Genomic DNA, 18,738 nt, shown 5'->3' with positions numbered 1-18,738 from the left:
AACCAAGCGCAAAAACTACACAGCAAAAAACAAACAACACAGGCAGCTGCTTGTCTTTAGGTGGCACTGTTCTCCTTCATTCTTTCTGAATTTTGGACCATCATCCTTCCCTTTTAGTCTAGTCAAGTTATTCAATTTAAGGCTCCAACCCACCACTAATTTAAAAAAAAAAACCTTACATGTTGGATTCTCCTCTGATATACCCCAGGAATAAAACAAAAGAAGGGGTGGGCGGGCCCAAAATATTCAAATTTATGTATGGACATCAAAGGAACCAGTCAAACAACTGGAAATCTTGTATCTGTCATCAAAAGAACTAAAATGTGATCCAAATTCACCTGTAGTGTTGTTAGAAATACTAGAAACTAAAATCAGGTGCCCTTTGGATAATTAGCTAATTGTACTGCTCAATGATTCTGAATTCAGGAAAGATGCAGAAACCTTTCTGACTGACCCAGATACTGAACATGATCATTGCAGCTGGGGAGAAGGCAATTGTGTCCCTGTACAATGGAGGAAAAAATGACAGCCTTGATAAAATTAGATGTCAGCGAGTTAAAGAAAAGATTGTCAGGTGTTTGAAAGAGATTCAAGCACAGGTTTTGCCACCAACTTCAGGTGCAGCAAAGTACCACCAACTCACTACGTGTCTTCCATCAAATATGTGAATGGAAAGGAGAAAGTCTAAATGCCACTGAATATGGGTGGAAGTTCATTCCAGGACGAACAGACCTGCCTCCAGCTCCTGACTGTCTACTGGAAATTATTCACTGTAACTGTAAAACCAGATGCACTTTGAAATGCACTTGTCACAGGAACGGTCTTCACTGTACATTTGCTTGTGGAGACTGCAAAGGTTCTAGCTGCTCGAATGCAACGGATCCAGAAGTTGTGACTGAAGTTGATGAATGAACAACCACAGACCTTCAAAAAGTGATCCAGTGACTTTCAAATGATCTTGCTCTGGGTTTTTGTTTTATCTGGTGCGAGCCGTACTTTTTGTTTAAGCCATATTTGCATAACTACAACCGCTTTAGGATTCTTACGTGTTATTTGAACACCTCCTGAATTTGACACTTATGTATTTGTTCGACGTTCTAAGCGTTCTGGTAAAATTGATGTTCTTTTCAATACTGGTGGTGATACTTAAGTAGCTGAGTTATGATACATAATTAGCTAATTATCCAAAAGGGCACCAGATTTCACTTTCTAGTATTTGTAACAACACTACAGGTGAATGTGGATAGAATTTCAGTCCTTCTTTTGATGACAGACACAAGATTTCCAGTTGTTTGACTGGTTCCTTTGATGTTCATATCAAATTAACATAAATTAGCATATTTTGGGCCCTTCCACCCCTTGTAGTGTTCTCTGTTTTTAATATGTTATTCCTGGGGTACGTCAGAGGAAAATCCCACATAAGACCTTTTTTTTTTTTTTTTTGCAATTAGTGGTGGGTCAAGTCTCAATATGACTGGACTGTTTCTTATTTTCACCATATTCTGGTTCTTAGACTGGTTTATGTGAGAATGAAGTAATGCAAAATAAATGGAATACATCTTATGTATCTTATCTTGCTCACTTGATCCCATTTATCAAAAGATGTGATGTGATAGGATCCTAAACAAAATCAGAGGAAAAGCTTCCACTCTGGTTTAGTCATCTAATTGTGCTACAGTAACACAGAGCACAATGAAATATTTAAGAACAAGTAGAAAATCTCCACAATTAAAGCCTCTCTTTTGTGAACCAGAGAATGTTGAAGGATTGTTTTAGAACCTAGAAATTCAGATCCTGTGGATTAATATTTAATAGTTTTCATTTTAGACAGTCAGTGAGCTACTGGTCCTGATTGTCCCAGGATTCAGTGCGACAGACTCACCCCCTGTAGGATGTAACATGCTGTTAATTAAAGGTGTTTCCACCCCATAATGTTCTGTTGCTCTTCTGTGAGACTACCTTCATCAACAGCAAATACTACTTAAATCAAATTCACTCTTAGAATGTTCACTTGTGTCTGAGAGGGTTAAATTACATTTTAAATTATAAACATTGTGGGCCAGAATTCACTTTTTATATTCCATTATATTTTACTCTTTATTTTAGATACTCTTTATATATGAATATTTCTGATTAATTTTAGCCTAACCACAACATTTTACAGTGTAAGTAAATTTATCACACTTCAGTGCAGCTGAATATATTATGCAGGGTCATTTTTTTACAGTTAAATAGCTGCGTCTAAATTGATTTTTTTTTTTTTTTTAATTCAACATGCAGTATTCGATAAGCTCAGCCTATTTCAGTTTTTAAAACTTGCTTCAACTCATGTATTCAAAGACTCATTTCGTGCATTTTTCTATCGTGGCTTTGCAGAGTTATTAACCTACCAAAACAGTAAATGAAACACTTCAGCATTTATGGTGAATTTTTATTTAGAGATGATTTTCAGGAAATGTGCATATTTAAGTCATGTTTTCTTTTTTCAGTGTGTGTTTAACGCCTGCACCACATTCCAAAAAAAGCTGGGACACTAAAGCATTTACTACAGTATTTTGTCCTTCTCACAACACTGAAAGTGACATTATCATTAACAAAGTGCTCTAGCACTTCATATTAGTGTCCAATAGAAAACCTAATAGTATTAAAAAATGTTTTCAGCTCTTCGTTATCAGAAAATGTAATAATACGAGGTCTGTTAGAAAAGTATCCGACCTTTATTATTTTTTGCAAAAACCATATGGATTTGAATCACGTGTGATTGCATCAGCCAAGCTTGAACCTTCGTGCGCATGCGTGAGTTTTTTCACGCCTGTCGGTTGCGTCATTCGCCTGTGAGCAGGCTTTGTGTGAGCAGTGGTCCACCCCTCTCGTCAGATTTTTATTGTGAATAAATGTCTGAACGATTTGGAGCTTTGCTGCATCAAATTTTTCCAGAAACTGTGAGAGACCTCCAGGTGGACACCATTCAGAAAATTCAGATGGCTTTCAGTGACGATTTTATGGGGATTACACAGATTAAGGAGTGCTCCAGCCGGTTTAAAGACTGCCCACAGCAGCTGAGAGCGCGGCAGGCTGAAACCCCACTGAAACAAACAGATAATTTCCAGCATGAAGCTTTGTTGATCTGGGACGTCGTCTGACTTCCACAAAAATGGCAGAAGACGTGGACATCAAGACTTTTTCGGCACATTCCACTGTTACAGGAGTTTTTTTCATGGAAAGAGAAGCAGAGGGATGCGCCACCGTGCCACTCATGGCGCGGCACAAAAGCACCTCCGTGTTGCTCTCACAGGACGGCTTTCAGACAGCTTTCAGACGGCTTTCGGTGGCTTTTCAGTCGTGTGACTATCAGAGAAATTGTGCATGACCTGGACATGCCAGAACATGTCCTGTGAGGCTTCATCACGGCGTTGCTTTGCGCCATGCGGCTCCACCGCGACATGCGGAATTCCTCCGCATGTCTGTCTCAATGTGCCGAAAAAGTGCAGATGTCCACGTCTTCCGCAATTCCTGTGGAAGTCAGACGACGTCCCAGATCAAGACAACATCCAGTGTGGAAATGAACGGCACATTTCACTGTTACAGGAGTTTTTGTCATGGAAAGAGGAGTGGAGGAATTCCGCGCATCGCGGTGGAGCTGCATGGCGCAAAGCAACGCCGTGATGAAGCCTCACAGGACATGTTCTGGCATGTCCAGGCTCATCCACAATTTCTCGGATAGTCACACGACTGAAAACCCACCGACAGCCATCTGAAAGCCATCTCAAAGCCGTCCTGTGAGACAAACACGGAGGTGCTTTTGTCCCGCGCCATGAGCGGCTCCGTGGCGCATCCCTCCACTTCTCTTTCCATGAAAAAACTCCTGTAACAGTGGAATGTGCCGAAAAAGTCTTGATGTCCACATCTTCTGCCATTTTTGTGGAAGTCAGACGACGTCCCGGATCAACACAGCCTTCACTTTGGAAATGATCTGGTTGTTTCAGCGGGGTGTCAGCCTGTCGATCGGCGCTCGGAGTGCGCCGCACTCTCAGCTGCTGTGGGCGGTCTTTAAACCGGCTGGAGCACTCCTTAATCTGTGTAATCCCCATAAAATCGTCACTGAAAGCCATCTGAATTTTCCGAATGGTGTCCACCTGGAGGTCTCTCACAGTTTCTGGAAAAATTTGATGCAGCAAAGCTCCAAATCGTTCAGACATTTATTTGCAATAAAAATCTGATGAGAGGGGTGGACCAGTGCTCACACAAAGCCTGCTCACAGGCGAATGACGCAACCGACAGGCGTGAAAAAACTCACGCATGCGCACAAAGGTTCAAGCTTGGCTGATGCAATCACACGTGATTCAAATCCATATGGTTTTTGCAAACAATAAAAAGGTCGGATACTTTTCTAACAGACCTCGTAATTTCAATTTCAATTTATTTTAATTCATATAGTGCAAAATCACAACAAGGTTGCCTCAGGGTGCTTCACGCAAGTGAGGTCTAACCTTACCAACCCCCAGAGCAACAGCGGTAAGGAAAAACTCCATCTGAGGAAGAAACCTCAAGCAGACCAGACTCAAAGGGGTGACCCTCTGCTTGGGCCATAATTACTGTCAAATAAGCAGCCGCCATTACTCCACAACCACATGCTCTGTTCTTGGGATTTCACACGCAACTGTGACGGAGCCAGTCGTTTTTGTTGTTCAGGTATAACAAAGGACACAAACCTGCTTCTTGATTATTGTAAAATACTGCGTTGTATTGTGTATGGGTTAGTGTTGGGAATTGGAGCTGTCTTTCTCATGGACGTGCTCGCCATTTTATTCTAATGGATTATCGACCTGACAGGCGCAATTAACGCAACACTCAATCTGGAAATAGCACGAAGTGTCAGGTGTTGTGTCATATATCATGGCGGATGCAATGTCTGATACCAATAACTGAGTTTTTATTAGTTGAGTGCACACCTGCTGCACATCAGGCAACACTCACTGTGGGGCTGCAGCGCACATTTTATCTATTTATTTATTTTATCTGACTCACAGTCGGCTGAACCTCAAAAGCACACCTGTTGAACATTTTATGAAATACATATAAAACTTACCAAAATTTTATTTTTTTTTGCTTCCCAATCATAGGAAATCCAGTAAAAGGTATTAAATATTTATCCTCTTAAACCCTAGAGTCCCCAAATTTGGGAACTTGCCCTGTTTTAGAACATTTGAACACTCATAACTAACCAATGCTGACAACAACATACACTTATTATACATCAAAATGTCAAGGGAAGTCTCCTCTACAAAAGTATCCACTTCAATCACATATCAACTAACCACAGCTGAAATGCCAAGCAAATAAAGACATAAATCGGAATTCATTTTTTGGGAAAAAAAAAAACAAATTTACTCCTACCAAGTATTATTTACTTTCAATTTTTTGCATCCACAACATCCCCTAGGACCTGTCTTTTAGCTGATCCAAACTCTTGCATTTTTGACCTTGTACGAGCTGGGAAATAAATCATAATTATGGGTATGTGATTTTGGTGAAATAGGCTCTAGGGCCTAAGGGGTTAATGTATGTTGCTTGTATGATGACTAATATCTCATTTACCAGCGTTGTGTGAATGATCCCACAGCCACAAGGCAGTGACAGTGGTCCCAGATGCAGCTGGTTTACAGCCAAAAAGTTGTTCAAAAACTGCCACAATGCACACCAAGCCACCGAAAATGTTATATCCATTTTTTTCCCCTTCGTATTAGACTTCGTTAGACTAGTGTATCATAAAAAGCAATGAAGCCAAATCTAAATAAATTAAAAAATGGTCATTTTGACAAAACACACAATTTGTGCTGGTTTGACAGCTATGGCATTTGGCAGGCGGTGTGTTAAACTATTTGGCAGCAGCAGCCGGGGCTTGGTCATATATTGACAAATCTAATTTTTTAGGAAAGGAGGGAGAAGTCAGCAGTAATGGCTGCCAACACTGGAAATCTTTAGGGTGATTGAAAGTCTGCCATATGGTAAAATGGAGTTCATTTCACAAAATTTCATTAGGTGCATGTGCCATGAGGGATTATCTCATGTTACTGTTCACCCTGCATCTCACCCAGTGACTGCTGGGATAGGCTCCAGTCCCCCTGTGAGCCTTAATTGAACTGAGCATGTATAGAAAATTAATATTTAGAGTTAAATGTTTCAGCAGAATAATGTCCGTTTCACTACCAAGCGATAAAGTGTTTCTGGTGTTGCTTTGTTCCATTCTTCCTACAAACATGTCTTAAAGTGTGCAACAGTACGGGGTCGTTGTATTTTATTTTTGAAAATTCTCAACACATTCTCTATTGGGGAGAGGTGAGGACCAGAGGCAGGCCAGTCTGGTATCCGTGCACTCTTCTTCTGCAGCCATGCCTTTGTACTGTGTGCAGAATGTGGTTTTCCATTGTCTGGTCTTGAAGGCAGCATATGCTGCTCTAAAATTTCAGTGTACTTTAAAAAGTGAGATGTTTGAGCACAGGAGGCTGTAAGTGTAAAGCACACAAACTCTAACCAGGCTACACAAAGGTAAAGCAGACATGCTTTTGTGGCCGAGGCATGGCAGCAGGTCATTTATGTGTGGGGACATGGAGGCATCGGAAGTGACACATTGTTGGCAGTTCAGACTGGCGGGGGGGGCAGTGCTGAGAGAGCTAACGGTACAAATAAATAGCATTGAATGTGACGAGGAGAGGGGATTAACTGTGAAACATGAATACTGACACAGATATATACAGCTTTGGTTACACACATATGAAGACACACACTCACTCACACACACACACACACACACACACACACACACACACACACACACACACACACACACACACACACAATATGGACAGGTGGAGCAGAGCTTAACACACATGCCTGTGGTTGTTCCATGTAATCCAGAAAGGAAATACCGCTCTGCACATAGCATCGCTGGCTGGACAAACGGAAGTGGTCAAAGAACTGGTCACCAATGGAGCCAACGTCAATGCACAATCTCAGGTGGGAATACACCACGTGCACAGCAACACTGTACATACTGTGTGAGAACAGACGCCCACTTGGGCAATTTAAATCTAATGACACAAGTGTGTGAGCAACTTGCTGAATTTGAAGAAATAATTTGACCGAAATACACATCATCTCAACACGGCTTCGGCCTGTCAATAATCTGACTGTTCTTGTGTTTATTTCATTAAAGTTTTTCAGACAATGTCAGAAATTCTCAATTGTCTGCTTTCTTTCTGGACCTACTGTACCAAATTCTGTTGTGTGACCGATCACTAATATATATTACAACCATAAAACCAATAGACACAGAACCACAAAGTTACAGGTAACACTTTACAATAAGGGTACACTGAGATTAGTTAATGCAGTAATAAGCATTTACTAACAGCTCATTCAACATTAACTAATGGGATTAACAGTCATTTATTAATGAGTTCATGTTAGTTAATCCCATAATTAAGAGTAAGCTGTACTTAGTAATAATTTATTAAAGGTGTTCACTGTCCTTATAAGTTATTAAATGTATACATTAATACCTTAGTTAATATGAAGATTCTTAATAAATAATTACAAAAAGACAGTTACATCTTAATTCAGTGTTCGTTAATGGTTATTACTGCTTTAATAACATATTGTCATTGTAAAGTGTAAATAAAATACATTTAACATTTGACCTACATCACTTAAATTGCAAATGTTTTATGCCTGTAACCCAATTCATAATCGAGCTAATTACACAAAAAAACAAATCATCAAACAATTTTCTTCTACAAAATTTTAAATACACAGAAAAAAGTGACACTTGAATCCAATTAAAACATTTATCTAATTTGTTACACCTATATTTATTATTTTTCTTCTCAAAGTTTATAATATGGTTTAAACCCATTTGAATCCTGCCCTTTGTCAATGCCAACACACTAAAGTGTCCAAATTAGACCCAGGGACCCCATTTCAGCTGGACCCCTCAGTGGGACCTCCTTGTTTGATTTGAGGAGGATAACCTGAAAAACAGTCGTTTAAAAAAATCTATAAATTAACTCTGAATGAAGTTACAACCTATAATAAAGGCGGTCTGGTCACAGTTGTTTTTGGTCATGGCGAACTTCCTTCTAATCTGTTTGCAGGAACGTTTCTCCAAAAAAGCAGCAAAGGAAGACAGTTGCTTTGAAGATGATAGCAGAGTTCATGGTTCTTCTTGGTAACCTGTGTGTGTGTGTGTGTGTGTGTGTGTGTGTGTGTGTGTGTGTGTGTGTGTGTGTGTGTGTGTGTGTGTGTGTGTGTGTGTGTGTGTGTGTGTGTGTGTGTGTGTGTGTGCGTGTGCAGAATGGCTTCACTCCTCTATATATGGCAGCCCAGGAGAACCACCTGGATGTGGTACGGTTCCTTCTGGAGAACGGCGCAAGCCAGAGTATGGCCACTGAGGTACTGCACGCGTAGGGTACTGCACACCTGCTTTATATCTCCACCTCTGTGTGCTCACACTTTGACACTGTGTATTTTCTCTGTCTCAGTCACATGTCCTCTTTCAACCTTTTGTACTAATCACCGTCATTTCTTCTCCTTTGCCTCCTTCCCTTTATTGTCCCAACCCGCTCATTCTGCATCTCCGTCCTTTCTGTCTTTACCTCGTCCTCTTCACCCCACATTTGTACTCTGCCTACCTTTGTCTCTCTTTCATCCTTCTTCCTCCCCTCCTCCCTGCCTATTTCTTCATGAGTGTCTAAGCAGAGCGTCATTGATTTGTAGTGTTTGGCGGTGGGTCAGAATGACCTTGAGTGGGTCACAGATGAGGTCCACGCCACTCGCTGCCTCTCGTCTGCAGCTGCTGTTGCCATTACACCTCTGATTTACGCTGCTCAGCCTGTGGAAAACATACACACAGATACTGTTCCATTTATGCACAAGCACACTCTTATTTACATACACATCCGCATACACGCATGCAAACAAGACATTTTGCATAATTATGGCAAATAAGTATCATTACCGAGTCTGATGCATAATTCTGTGCACATTTAAACTGAAACATGCAACAAAATGTCAGCATTTTGTCAGTATTTTTACTTGAATTTTGTGTTATGAGGGTAAATTACGAGAACAAGTTGTGAGCCTATTCTGTGAGCAATCATACAACATTAAACGGTGATCAGGAAGTACGCATTGGTAGAAAAGGTACAGTAGCTTGTCCTCTATTTCTGACACATGGATTTAAACCTACAGTGCATAGGATTTAGGGCTTTTTTTTAGTGGCAGTAGTATAGAGCATTCTTAACCATTGGTTCATTGGTGTGTAGTCTCCTGCAACAACAAATTCTTGTATTTGCATGAACTTAGAATAATCTACTACATGGGAGTGGGCTTCCTTATGGAATCCCAAAGGGGACAAACGTACTCCATCTTTTGCATTTTGCAGCACTGCCAGAAGACTAAAGAGAAAAGAAGACAAATCAATGGCTGCTCCACTATACACTGTGTACTGGTTGCTAGTGCAGGGTAACAAGTTTTAGAATCTTCATTTTGGTGAAATAGAGGATCATACATATTGCTTATCACAAGAGAAGCAACAGGAGCATGACTCCCCATCCCCAAAGAAGCAAAAACATAACTGGGAACTGCATAATGCAGTCTACAGCCTCACCACTAGATGGCACCAAATCCAACACACTGTAGCTTTAAAGTAGTCATTTAAAAAATTCTCGCCTCACCAAGAAAACATCACAGTAGACAGATTGTTGTTGCATTATTTATCTTCAATGCACTTGATCCATCAATGTTCAAGTGTCACTATCCCCTCACGAAAGAAGGTCACCTCCAGATACTTTTGTACCAGGGGTGGACGTGAAGTTTTTGAAGTACCCTCGTGCTGCCATGAGTTAATACTGGCATTGTTTGTCTTTTTTTCTTTGTCTTTAAATTTCTAATTTGCTTTTTGCTTTCACAGCTCCCAAATGGTCATATGCCATAATTTAATAGCATTTCTATTGGACATTGATACATAAATGTAATTAAAATCTGCTTAAATTTCCTTTGCATTGTGCCATAAATTAAAATGGCCAGAAAAAAAGAAAAAAAAACTATCTAGAAATCTGAAACCCTCATTGATACAAAAGACTCACATCACTGGATCACAGATAACAGCTCCACTCTGCCTTTTTCAATATACCATATATACACCGATTCAAGGATCACACATTTCTTTCTTTGTCTGAAGCAAAATGAATGATATATCTAGAGACAAACAGAAATGGACATAAATCTGCTGTACTTTCACACCGACCTTCCCATATCTGACCCAGTGACTCGTCTTTATCCTGAACTTGCAGGATGGCTTCACCCCTCTGGCGGTGGCCCTTCAGCAGGGCCATGACCAGGTGGTCTCCCTGCTACTAGAGAACGATACGAAGGGCAAGGTACGCCTTCCTGCCCTGCACATCGCCGCCCGCAAGGACGACACCAAGGCTGCGGCCCTGCTACTGCAGAACGACCACAATGCTGATGTTGAGTCGAAAGTGAGTGGCTGCCTGTCTCTGTGGATTTTTAGGGTTTTGCCACTTTTGTAATTATCTTTCGGGTTTTTATTTTCATTGTTGTGCCTTTTGATTTCTTTGTTTCTTGCTGCGTTTTTTTTTTTTTTCTTCTTCTCTTTCTTCCCTTGTTGAATGTGCTTTCACTGACCTTATGGTATTTGAGGGGGAAGGGAGTGCAAGTACATTTTCTTTATTTATGTATGTTTCATACAAAGTGAATGAAGAAATTGTAGCTGAACATGCTAATACAGTATGTGTAAACTTGTAGACGTGAAGTGCCGATGTGAAAGAAGGGCCACACTGGAGGAGTGTTTTGGTTTTGCAAAGTTAAACTCTTATTCTTACGATAGTTCTTAATTGAATTAAGATTCAGAGATTCAAGATTTCTGGGAATCACCACATTCTCAGGTATGAAACATGCTGCTATTTAATAATAACAATAATAATAATACATTTGAGATTTATTTAAATGTAAAGTGCAATATAAATAAATAAATCTCAAAGTGCTACAGTCAGTAAAAATAAATATAAAAAACTTAAATTTATTTCAATATTCAGTGTAAATTCAGTATTTATACTGAACATTGTTATGGTGACCTAATAAAATGCTACCTGCAGCACATGTTAGCATTCACCCTATTGATGTATCCCATACTCCCTTGCGTGCCAGAGAGTCACTGCAGTCAAAACAACATAGAGAATCCACATGACAATTGTAAATGAATATTATACTACAAAAATGTAAATTTTTTTATGCTTTTCGTCACGTTAATAAGAGACTGCTGCATGATACCCTGAAAACTTGATAAAACAATTATAACAAATAATCCGTGTCTGCTACGTTTAATCTGCGTGGAATTTAATAAACGCAAACCAAATTTCAGACATATTATATATATTAGTCTGGAACAAAGAGGACAAACAGTGTTGTAAAGAACAATAATCAAGACGTTAAAGAGCAAACTTCACTTTCCCCCAGAACAACATGATCAGGAAGCGAGTGTAGCTCACAGCAGCTCCCATTGAAAATAACGGAGAGACAGCCTGTGATTCTCACATGTTTACATAAAACAAACGCAATAACAACATCTATAAACTCAGAGAATATATTCATGAGAGTTTTAGGCACAATATAAAAATAGTTTTATGTTGCGATGTTAATGGTGTTGTCCGTGTGCAGCGGTTAAAGTGCAGCATGATCAGAGCGTCTCAATGCAGTTCTCAGTGTTACTTAGATATCGCAGCGCGGCGACCTCTTCGAAGTTTTGCGGAATTTGAAACGTCAATAGGTCGAATGTGTGGTTACACATTAGCAGTAAGTATTTACATATGTGCTCAGGCTAACTATGGTGAACAGTGCTAACTTTGACCCTAGCAGATAGCATCAACCATGATTAGCATGTCTGCTAATGCCAAACTTTAATCAGTGTTGTAGTCAAGGCCCATACCCTCAAGGCAAAGACGCTACCTTTAAAGCCCAGAGCAATGCAGGGGCTTGATACTGCAAGGCCAGGGCATGAATCAAGAAAAATGTGAACCATATAAAGATGGGGTTTCAGTCAAGAAAGAGACAATGAAGGTGGACTTTTATGTCCAGTTAATACATTATGAAAGTAACGTCAAGATCAGTTTCTAGTCAAACTAGTTTTCTGCATTGTTTATGTCCCTATTTGCCTATTTTAATTTGCCTATTTTAAAATAGGCAAATTCCATATCCCTTCAAAATGTATTTATTTTCTTGAGATGAAATTGGCTTTGAACCCCCAGTGCTGAGGCATCCAAAGCTGAGCCATCCAAGACCAAAGTCAAGCCTTCCGAGACCAAGGACAAGGCATCCAAGACGAAGGCCAAAGTATTTAAGGAGGCTGAGGCATCCAAGGACAAGGCACTACAACACTATCACTAATGCTAATGTCAATGTTAACTCTAGTTAGTTTTTAATATGACCTATCAGTTGTCAAACATGACATATCAACTGAACCAGTCTCTCCAGAAATTTGTGATGCCAAGATTTCAACAATTAATTCAACAAAGAATTCAACCAATATATCTATATAGTTATCTCTTCATATACATATATGTATAGTGGTTGAATTAATTGTTAAAATCCTGGCATTGCAACTTTCTGGAGGGTCTGCTTAACAATGTCTGGTATAAATAGCCATAGATGCTCCACCTCCAGTTAATCCCCCCAAAATGTTCCAACTCTCTATATTACACACTACATTTAAAACAGCATGAATAAGTAAACAAGGTTTATATGCATTAATTCTCAAAATAGTCTGGATACTCTGTGGCTGAGAGCAACAATATGTTCTCCGAAAGGGCTTGTGTGTTTTGTCCAGAGTCAGTGAGAGCTGAAACTAATTACCTCCTGACAGTTTACACGGTCTTTAAGTAGAGAAACTTTTTTTTTTTTTGCCTCATTTGTATTGAGCTCCTTCTCCTCTTTCTGTGCTCCCCCACTTCACGAGTGGAGGAATTTCTTTCTGGTTTTTGCTCACTAACTGCCCATTTTCTCCTCTCTCGGCTGACTCTGTAGATGATGGTGAATAGAACAACAGAGGTACAAATATACCCTGTTCACTACTTAGTCTTTCCATCGCAGCTCATATAAAGTGTAAAAAAAAAAAAGATGAAAAAAACACTTGAATTCCCCATGATCTTAATGTTCCTGCAGCCCTTTGTCACTTCCCCCTTTTTCATTTTATGTCAGCCTTGTCTTTCCGTGTTCCATGGCTTCAATCATATAGCAGATATCTCTAGTCATAGAGAAAATCAGAGTCATGGTGCATGTTTTACTAATTCCGATAATCCTGGCTGGAGGCTCGGGTATCAATTCTAAAAGTTTCATGGCGCCCAACTTTGAGATTTTTTTGACATTCTTTCAGTCTATTGGCAAAAATGGTGCCTTAACACAGCTCTTCCATGAAACTGATTCACATGATAACCAACGTTGGCATGAGAAGTGGTTATCATTCATTCAGATGCAGAGATTTTTCCATAACCTGCATGGCAACTTAGTCCTCATTATGGAGCCCAGCTTTCCAGCAGCTGACAGAATGTTTGCTCACTTTACCCTCCACTATGCTGTAGCATTTCTAATTGTCAAAACTTGCATCTAAAGCATTTTGCATGGGACCAAAGCAGCAAGTTGCCTTCCTACTGTATCAAAAGGAAGAAGACCTCCCTTCATCATCCCAAAGTCAGGTGGCCAGATTTTGTGTGTGCCTGTTTTAGTTGCCAATGCCTTCGGCCTCAGCACACTGGCCACTTGTCTTTGTTGACAGCTTTGTTAATGTGAGTTATGTGCATCTTGACAAAATGACATAGCAGCCTGATGGAGGGATGTGATCTGAAATCAAATTTAAAAAGCAGAACAGATAAGCCAGTCCTGTAGTGGTGATTTGCACTCTAAATGCATTTGTTTAAGCTTTTATTTGCCATTTCTGATGGTCATCCTTGCTGAGAGAAAGGATGTTCTATGTGCCCGCCCATGTGAGCCGTCTCAGGTTTGGACCTGGATGCTGCCGTGCAGTGAACAACCCCTCAGAAGACTTAATAAGAAGACCACATGGAGTCACCAGGTTGCCGCACAGAGGTTTTTGGTGATGCCTATACCTTTGCAGGAGCATGAATGTTTTTAGCGTCTCTGTGTTTCATGACTTACTGTATGGTTGTGAGGCTTGGAACTTAAGGTGATAACTGGATTTCTTTGGAGGATCTTTGGATGCCACTGGAATGACTTTCGTCCAAACAAATAGTTACTTAGGGATTCCGAAGAGGGAACATCACCTACGATATTTTGACCATGTGGCACACTTCTCTGGTTATGATCCAGCATGCAGGCCCTCAGTACTGAGGACCTCAGCAGCGGGAGAAGACCAAAGAGTGGCAACGATAGATACGGTGCATCCAGAAAGTATTCACAGTGCTGCACTTTTTCCACATTTTTTATGTTACAGCCATATTCCAAATTGGATGAAATTCATTTAGTTTTCCTCAAAATTCTACACACAATACCCCATAATGACAATTTTTTATTTATTAAAATTAAAACACTAAGGAATCACACATACATAAGTATTCATGGCCTTTGCCATGAAGCTCAAAATTGAGCTCAGGTGCATCCTGTTTCCACTGATCATCCTTGAGATGTTTCTACAGCTTAATTGGAGTCCATCTGGAGTAAATTCAGTTGATTGGACATGATATGGAAAGACACACACCTGTCTACATATAAGGTCCCACAGTTGACAGTGCATGTCAGAGCACAAACCAAGCATGAAGTCACAGGAATTGTCTGTAGACCTCCGAGACAAGATTGTCTCAAGACACAAATCTGGGGAAGGGTACAGAAACATTTCTGCTGTTTTGAAGGTCTCAATGAGCACAGTGGCCTTCATCATCTGTAAATGGAAGACGTTCAGATCCACCAGGACTCCTCCTAGAGTTGGCCACCCATCTAAACTGAGCATTCGGGGGGCTCTTACTCAGGGAGGTGTCAAAAACTTGATGGTCACTCTGTCAGAGCTCCAGCATTCCTCTGTGGAGAGAGAAGAACTTTCCAGAAGGACAACCATCTCTGCAGCAATCCACCAATCAGAATGATAGAGTGACCAGATGGAAGCCACTCCTTAGTAAAATCACTGGAAGTATCCATACCTGGAGTGTTTTTGGTTGAGATGTTTGGGATAGTTAGTAGTTATTTGCAAACATCTCAGACATGTGGTTTCCAGTGGATTGTTGGTTATTAGAATATGGAATTTTGATGATTGGTCTGATTTACCCAAAATGTTTTCTGGCATCTACCTGCTGTTTTGACAGCTGTTGTTCCACTCAGAAATGGAATGTTGTAAATGAGATTAGATTTGCAGTAATATCTCTAAAATGTCTATCAAATTGGAATTGCATACATATGTTACATCCACGTCTTCACTGTGACAGTATTCAAAAGCTCGTGTTCACTGCTGGATACTGAAGATTCAGAAAGCACATGTTGGCCCCATGATTGATGCTTTTATTAATTCTGCCAATCTGAGGCGTTTGTGTAACAGTCCTACTCTGATTTTTAGTGTTTGTATGTCAACTATCAGTCATCTTTGAAAAAGACCAGTTTTAAGCGACTGTACTGACCCTAAATGCGTTGTTTCACTGTTGCTGATGATGTGTGTGTTTCTGTGTGTGTTGTGTGCTTTTCTCAGAGTGGTTTCACCCCTCTTCACATTGCGGCTCACTATGGCAACATCAATGTGGCCACACTACTGCTGAACCGAGGGGCTGCTGTGGACTTCATGGCTAGGGTGAGTTTATTTCGCCATCTTTTGGCTAGGAGGTGTATTACATACACTCAACCAACAATCCAAACAATTTCCAGAGGTGTATTTTTTTTGTACTTTTACCAGCCTTTTATGAACTTGCACTAATTCTCCACTTCGTATCCCTCATATCATATTGTGCAAAGATTTTAGGAACATTTATTGTGAGGATATCTATTAAATGAACCCTTTATACCTCACAACCTCCTGGTGGATCTGAAAGGCACATTTTCTTTAAAAAAAAAAAAAAAAAAAACAGCCAAAATTACACCATTTACCAGAGGCAAAAATTGCAAAGTATTTAAACTAATCTTTTTTCAACACCTCTTTCAACCACTGACAACCTTCGTGGGGGAGCACAGCAGAATAATGTGTGAATACACAGAAGAGTGTAAATGCACATGTACTCCATCTTGCGCCAACTGACTTTCATTCCCCTTCTCTCCAGAGCTTATGCCCACCTCTCCACGCTTGCCTCAACCTGCTGTTTACTCTCACTACAAATCACAATGTCATCTGCAATCACAGTCCATAGATACTCCAAGCCCATCCTTGATGTAATCCCACCTCTACCTTGAATGCATCATTTCTACTGCACATCTCACCACTATCACACTGTCCTTGCACCTGTCCTGCACCACCCCCACATTTCTGCCACTCCAGACTTCCTCAGATTTCTTTTGTAATTTATGATAATTGTTTATTCTGCACAAAAGACATTTTTGTGTACTACTTTCTTCTTGATTGTGTTGTTTTCACAGAGGTGCAGGACTTGTAGGTGTAGTGAAAAATAAGGCCACAGTGAGTAAAAATATGACTAGAAGTAATAAAAAAATCGGGGAGCGGGAGGGGGGGCAGAAACTGCTTGGGGTTTAGGGGTTAATCAAGCTGCAGTATAAATTAGGATTAATTAATCAGACAGGTCTCCTGCTGTCTTTTTCCCTGCAATTATCTGGGTAAACACAGGATTAGTGCAGTAAGTGAGTGAGTGAGTGGGTCAGCAAAGTAATCTGTCAAAACAACATTTTGGCAATGAAATTTTCTGATAGATATAAGTGTTTATTCTTTTATATATTAGTTTTAATGTGAATGTTGGAAGAGTGGGTGGCTTGTTCAGGCAGGCACATATAAAATAGGCCTTTTGTTTACATGGCATTTATGAAGCCTTGTTGCTAACTGCAGGGTCCTGGTGACCACTCAGGCCACTGTTGCTTATGCTATGATGAATCATGATTGTCAAATGTTTACTATTGTTGAGTGGGACTCTTAAAATGTGTTTGTTGCTACATCATACAACAGCTCACGAGAGTCCGCATGGTAATTATGTCTGCTAGTGTCTAATGGAGTGTTTGTGGTGCTATTTGACACTGATTACAGGTTTGGTCTGTAAAGTCAACACTGGGGCTAGACTGCAGAAAAAGAGTGATTTAAAGCTACTGGCTTAATAAAAGTGAACTGCGTGCTGTTGTCAGGAGGAGTTTTGATTGATATCTGGAGAGGTTTAGCAAACACGACTCATTAAGCTCATGTATAAAGTACAATTTACACTTGCAATTTAGAATTTTGGACACATGAAAATAATATCTTCATATCATTATATATAATATAATATTAGTAATAAACTATTACATGTAGCATGCAATCAGAATGACAGCACAGATTTCTTTCTTCTTCTTTTTTTAACCCTCAGAATGACATCACACCACTCCATGTGGCAGCGAAAAGGGGAAACAGCAACATGGTGAAGCTGCTGCTGGACAGAGGGGCCAAAATTGATGCTAAGACCAAGGTGAGTCAGATCCATGGAGCCACTGGAGTCACAGCGCACTTGTGGATGTCACAGGTCAAAACACAGAGATATGAAGGCTGGATTATTAATCATGTGTCCGTCTTCTTTGTGTCTGCTCAACTGTATAAATCTGAAACATATCTGTAAAAGTGGAGATCCTTTTTTGAATTAAGTTCTTAAAGCTACAGTGTATGATTTTGTGTCATCCAGAAGTGAGAGGTGGTTTTGATATGCAACATACGATCCTCCATTTCACAAGGGTCAGTTCACTGCTGCAGGTAAATTATACACTAATGAACAGACGGCTATGAATGTTATTCACAACTGTAGGTTCTGCTTGTCAAAAAAAAATGCTGTCCTTTGTCCGTACAGCAAAATCTTCCACGTCCTAAAACTCGAGAACTGTAAAACTGTAAAAATTTAAATTTTCATACATTAACCCTCTGGGGCCGACGCCGTCATATACGACGGCTAAGACCAAGTTTTACTAAATTATAAATAACTTTTGAATGGAATGAGATAGAAACTTGCTTTTTTTTTTTTTTTTGCTGAAAAGTTAACTCCGCGGACGTTCGAGCCAGCCATCGGCCATCTTTGTACTCCTCATAGAAGCTGTGTGATGACGTGCGCAATGTGTGTCCAATCGGAAATGTTTCACCGTCACATGGTTTTCCAAAAATCCAATCGTAGGTCAGATTTACCTCACGTGAAAAGCTAAAGATCATTTTCAGGAGTGATATGTTACTAGTTGGCCCGTTTGAATAGTCCCCTGGATGCTCCAATGAGTACATACTATTAGTACATCGCACAGCGATCAGTGAAAGCAGGAGCACACGGAGAGCCTCTGATGACAATCTCACGTGCTCAAACAAAGAGTGTGTAATATCAGGATTGCTCCACGAGTTTACATGTGAATGTTACGGGATAACTCTGTTGCTTTCTCTACGTAAAGCACTGCTTACCATATCAATGGACAACAAAACGTATAGACCATTTTGTATATATTGTTCAAAATGTGCATTTGTGTTTATTGTTTGAACCTTTTTGTTGTACAGACTTTCACACAAGACCTCAA

At 40.1% G+C, this 18,738-nt stretch overlaps 1 protein-coding gene and 1 long non-coding RNA gene across 38 annotated transcripts in view; one reads left to right on the top strand and one right to left on the bottom strand.

Annotated features, from left to right (window-relative positions):
* Positions 1–18,738, top strand: part of ank3a (ankyrin 3a) — a 302,777-nt gene that overhangs the window by 159,784 nt on the left and 124,255 nt on the right. For all 37 annotated transcript variants that reach the window (XM_034185576.1, XM_034185605.1, XM_034185606.1 and 34 more), the window contains exons 4-8: positions 6,919–7,017; positions 8,353–8,451; positions 10,353–10,538; positions 15,761–15,859; positions 17,565–17,663. In XM_034185576.1, coding sequence (XP_034041467.1) covers positions 6,919–7,017; positions 8,353–8,451; positions 10,353–10,538; positions 15,761–15,859; positions 17,565–17,663 — 582 coding nt within the window. The remainder of the gene's footprint in view (positions 1–6,918; positions 7,018–8,352; positions 8,452–10,352; positions 10,539–15,760; positions 15,860–17,564; positions 17,664–18,738) is intronic.
* Positions 72–16,349, bottom strand: LOC117523953. The gene is made up of 3 exons (XR_004564650.1): positions 16,276–16,349; positions 918–924; positions 72–81 (listed from the first exon to the last, which is right to left on the bottom strand). It is a non-coding gene; the product is annotated as an uncharacterized LOC117523953 (long non-coding RNA).

This window comes from Thalassophryne amazonica, chromosome 13 (genome assembly GCF_902500255.1).
Source record: "Thalassophryne amazonica chromosome 13, fThaAma1.1, whole genome shotgun sequence".
Classification (NCBI taxonomy): domain Eukaryota; kingdom Metazoa; phylum Chordata; class Actinopteri; order Batrachoidiformes; family Batrachoididae; genus Thalassophryne; species Thalassophryne amazonica.
This window is presented reverse-complemented; position numbering and strand designations above follow the sequence as displayed.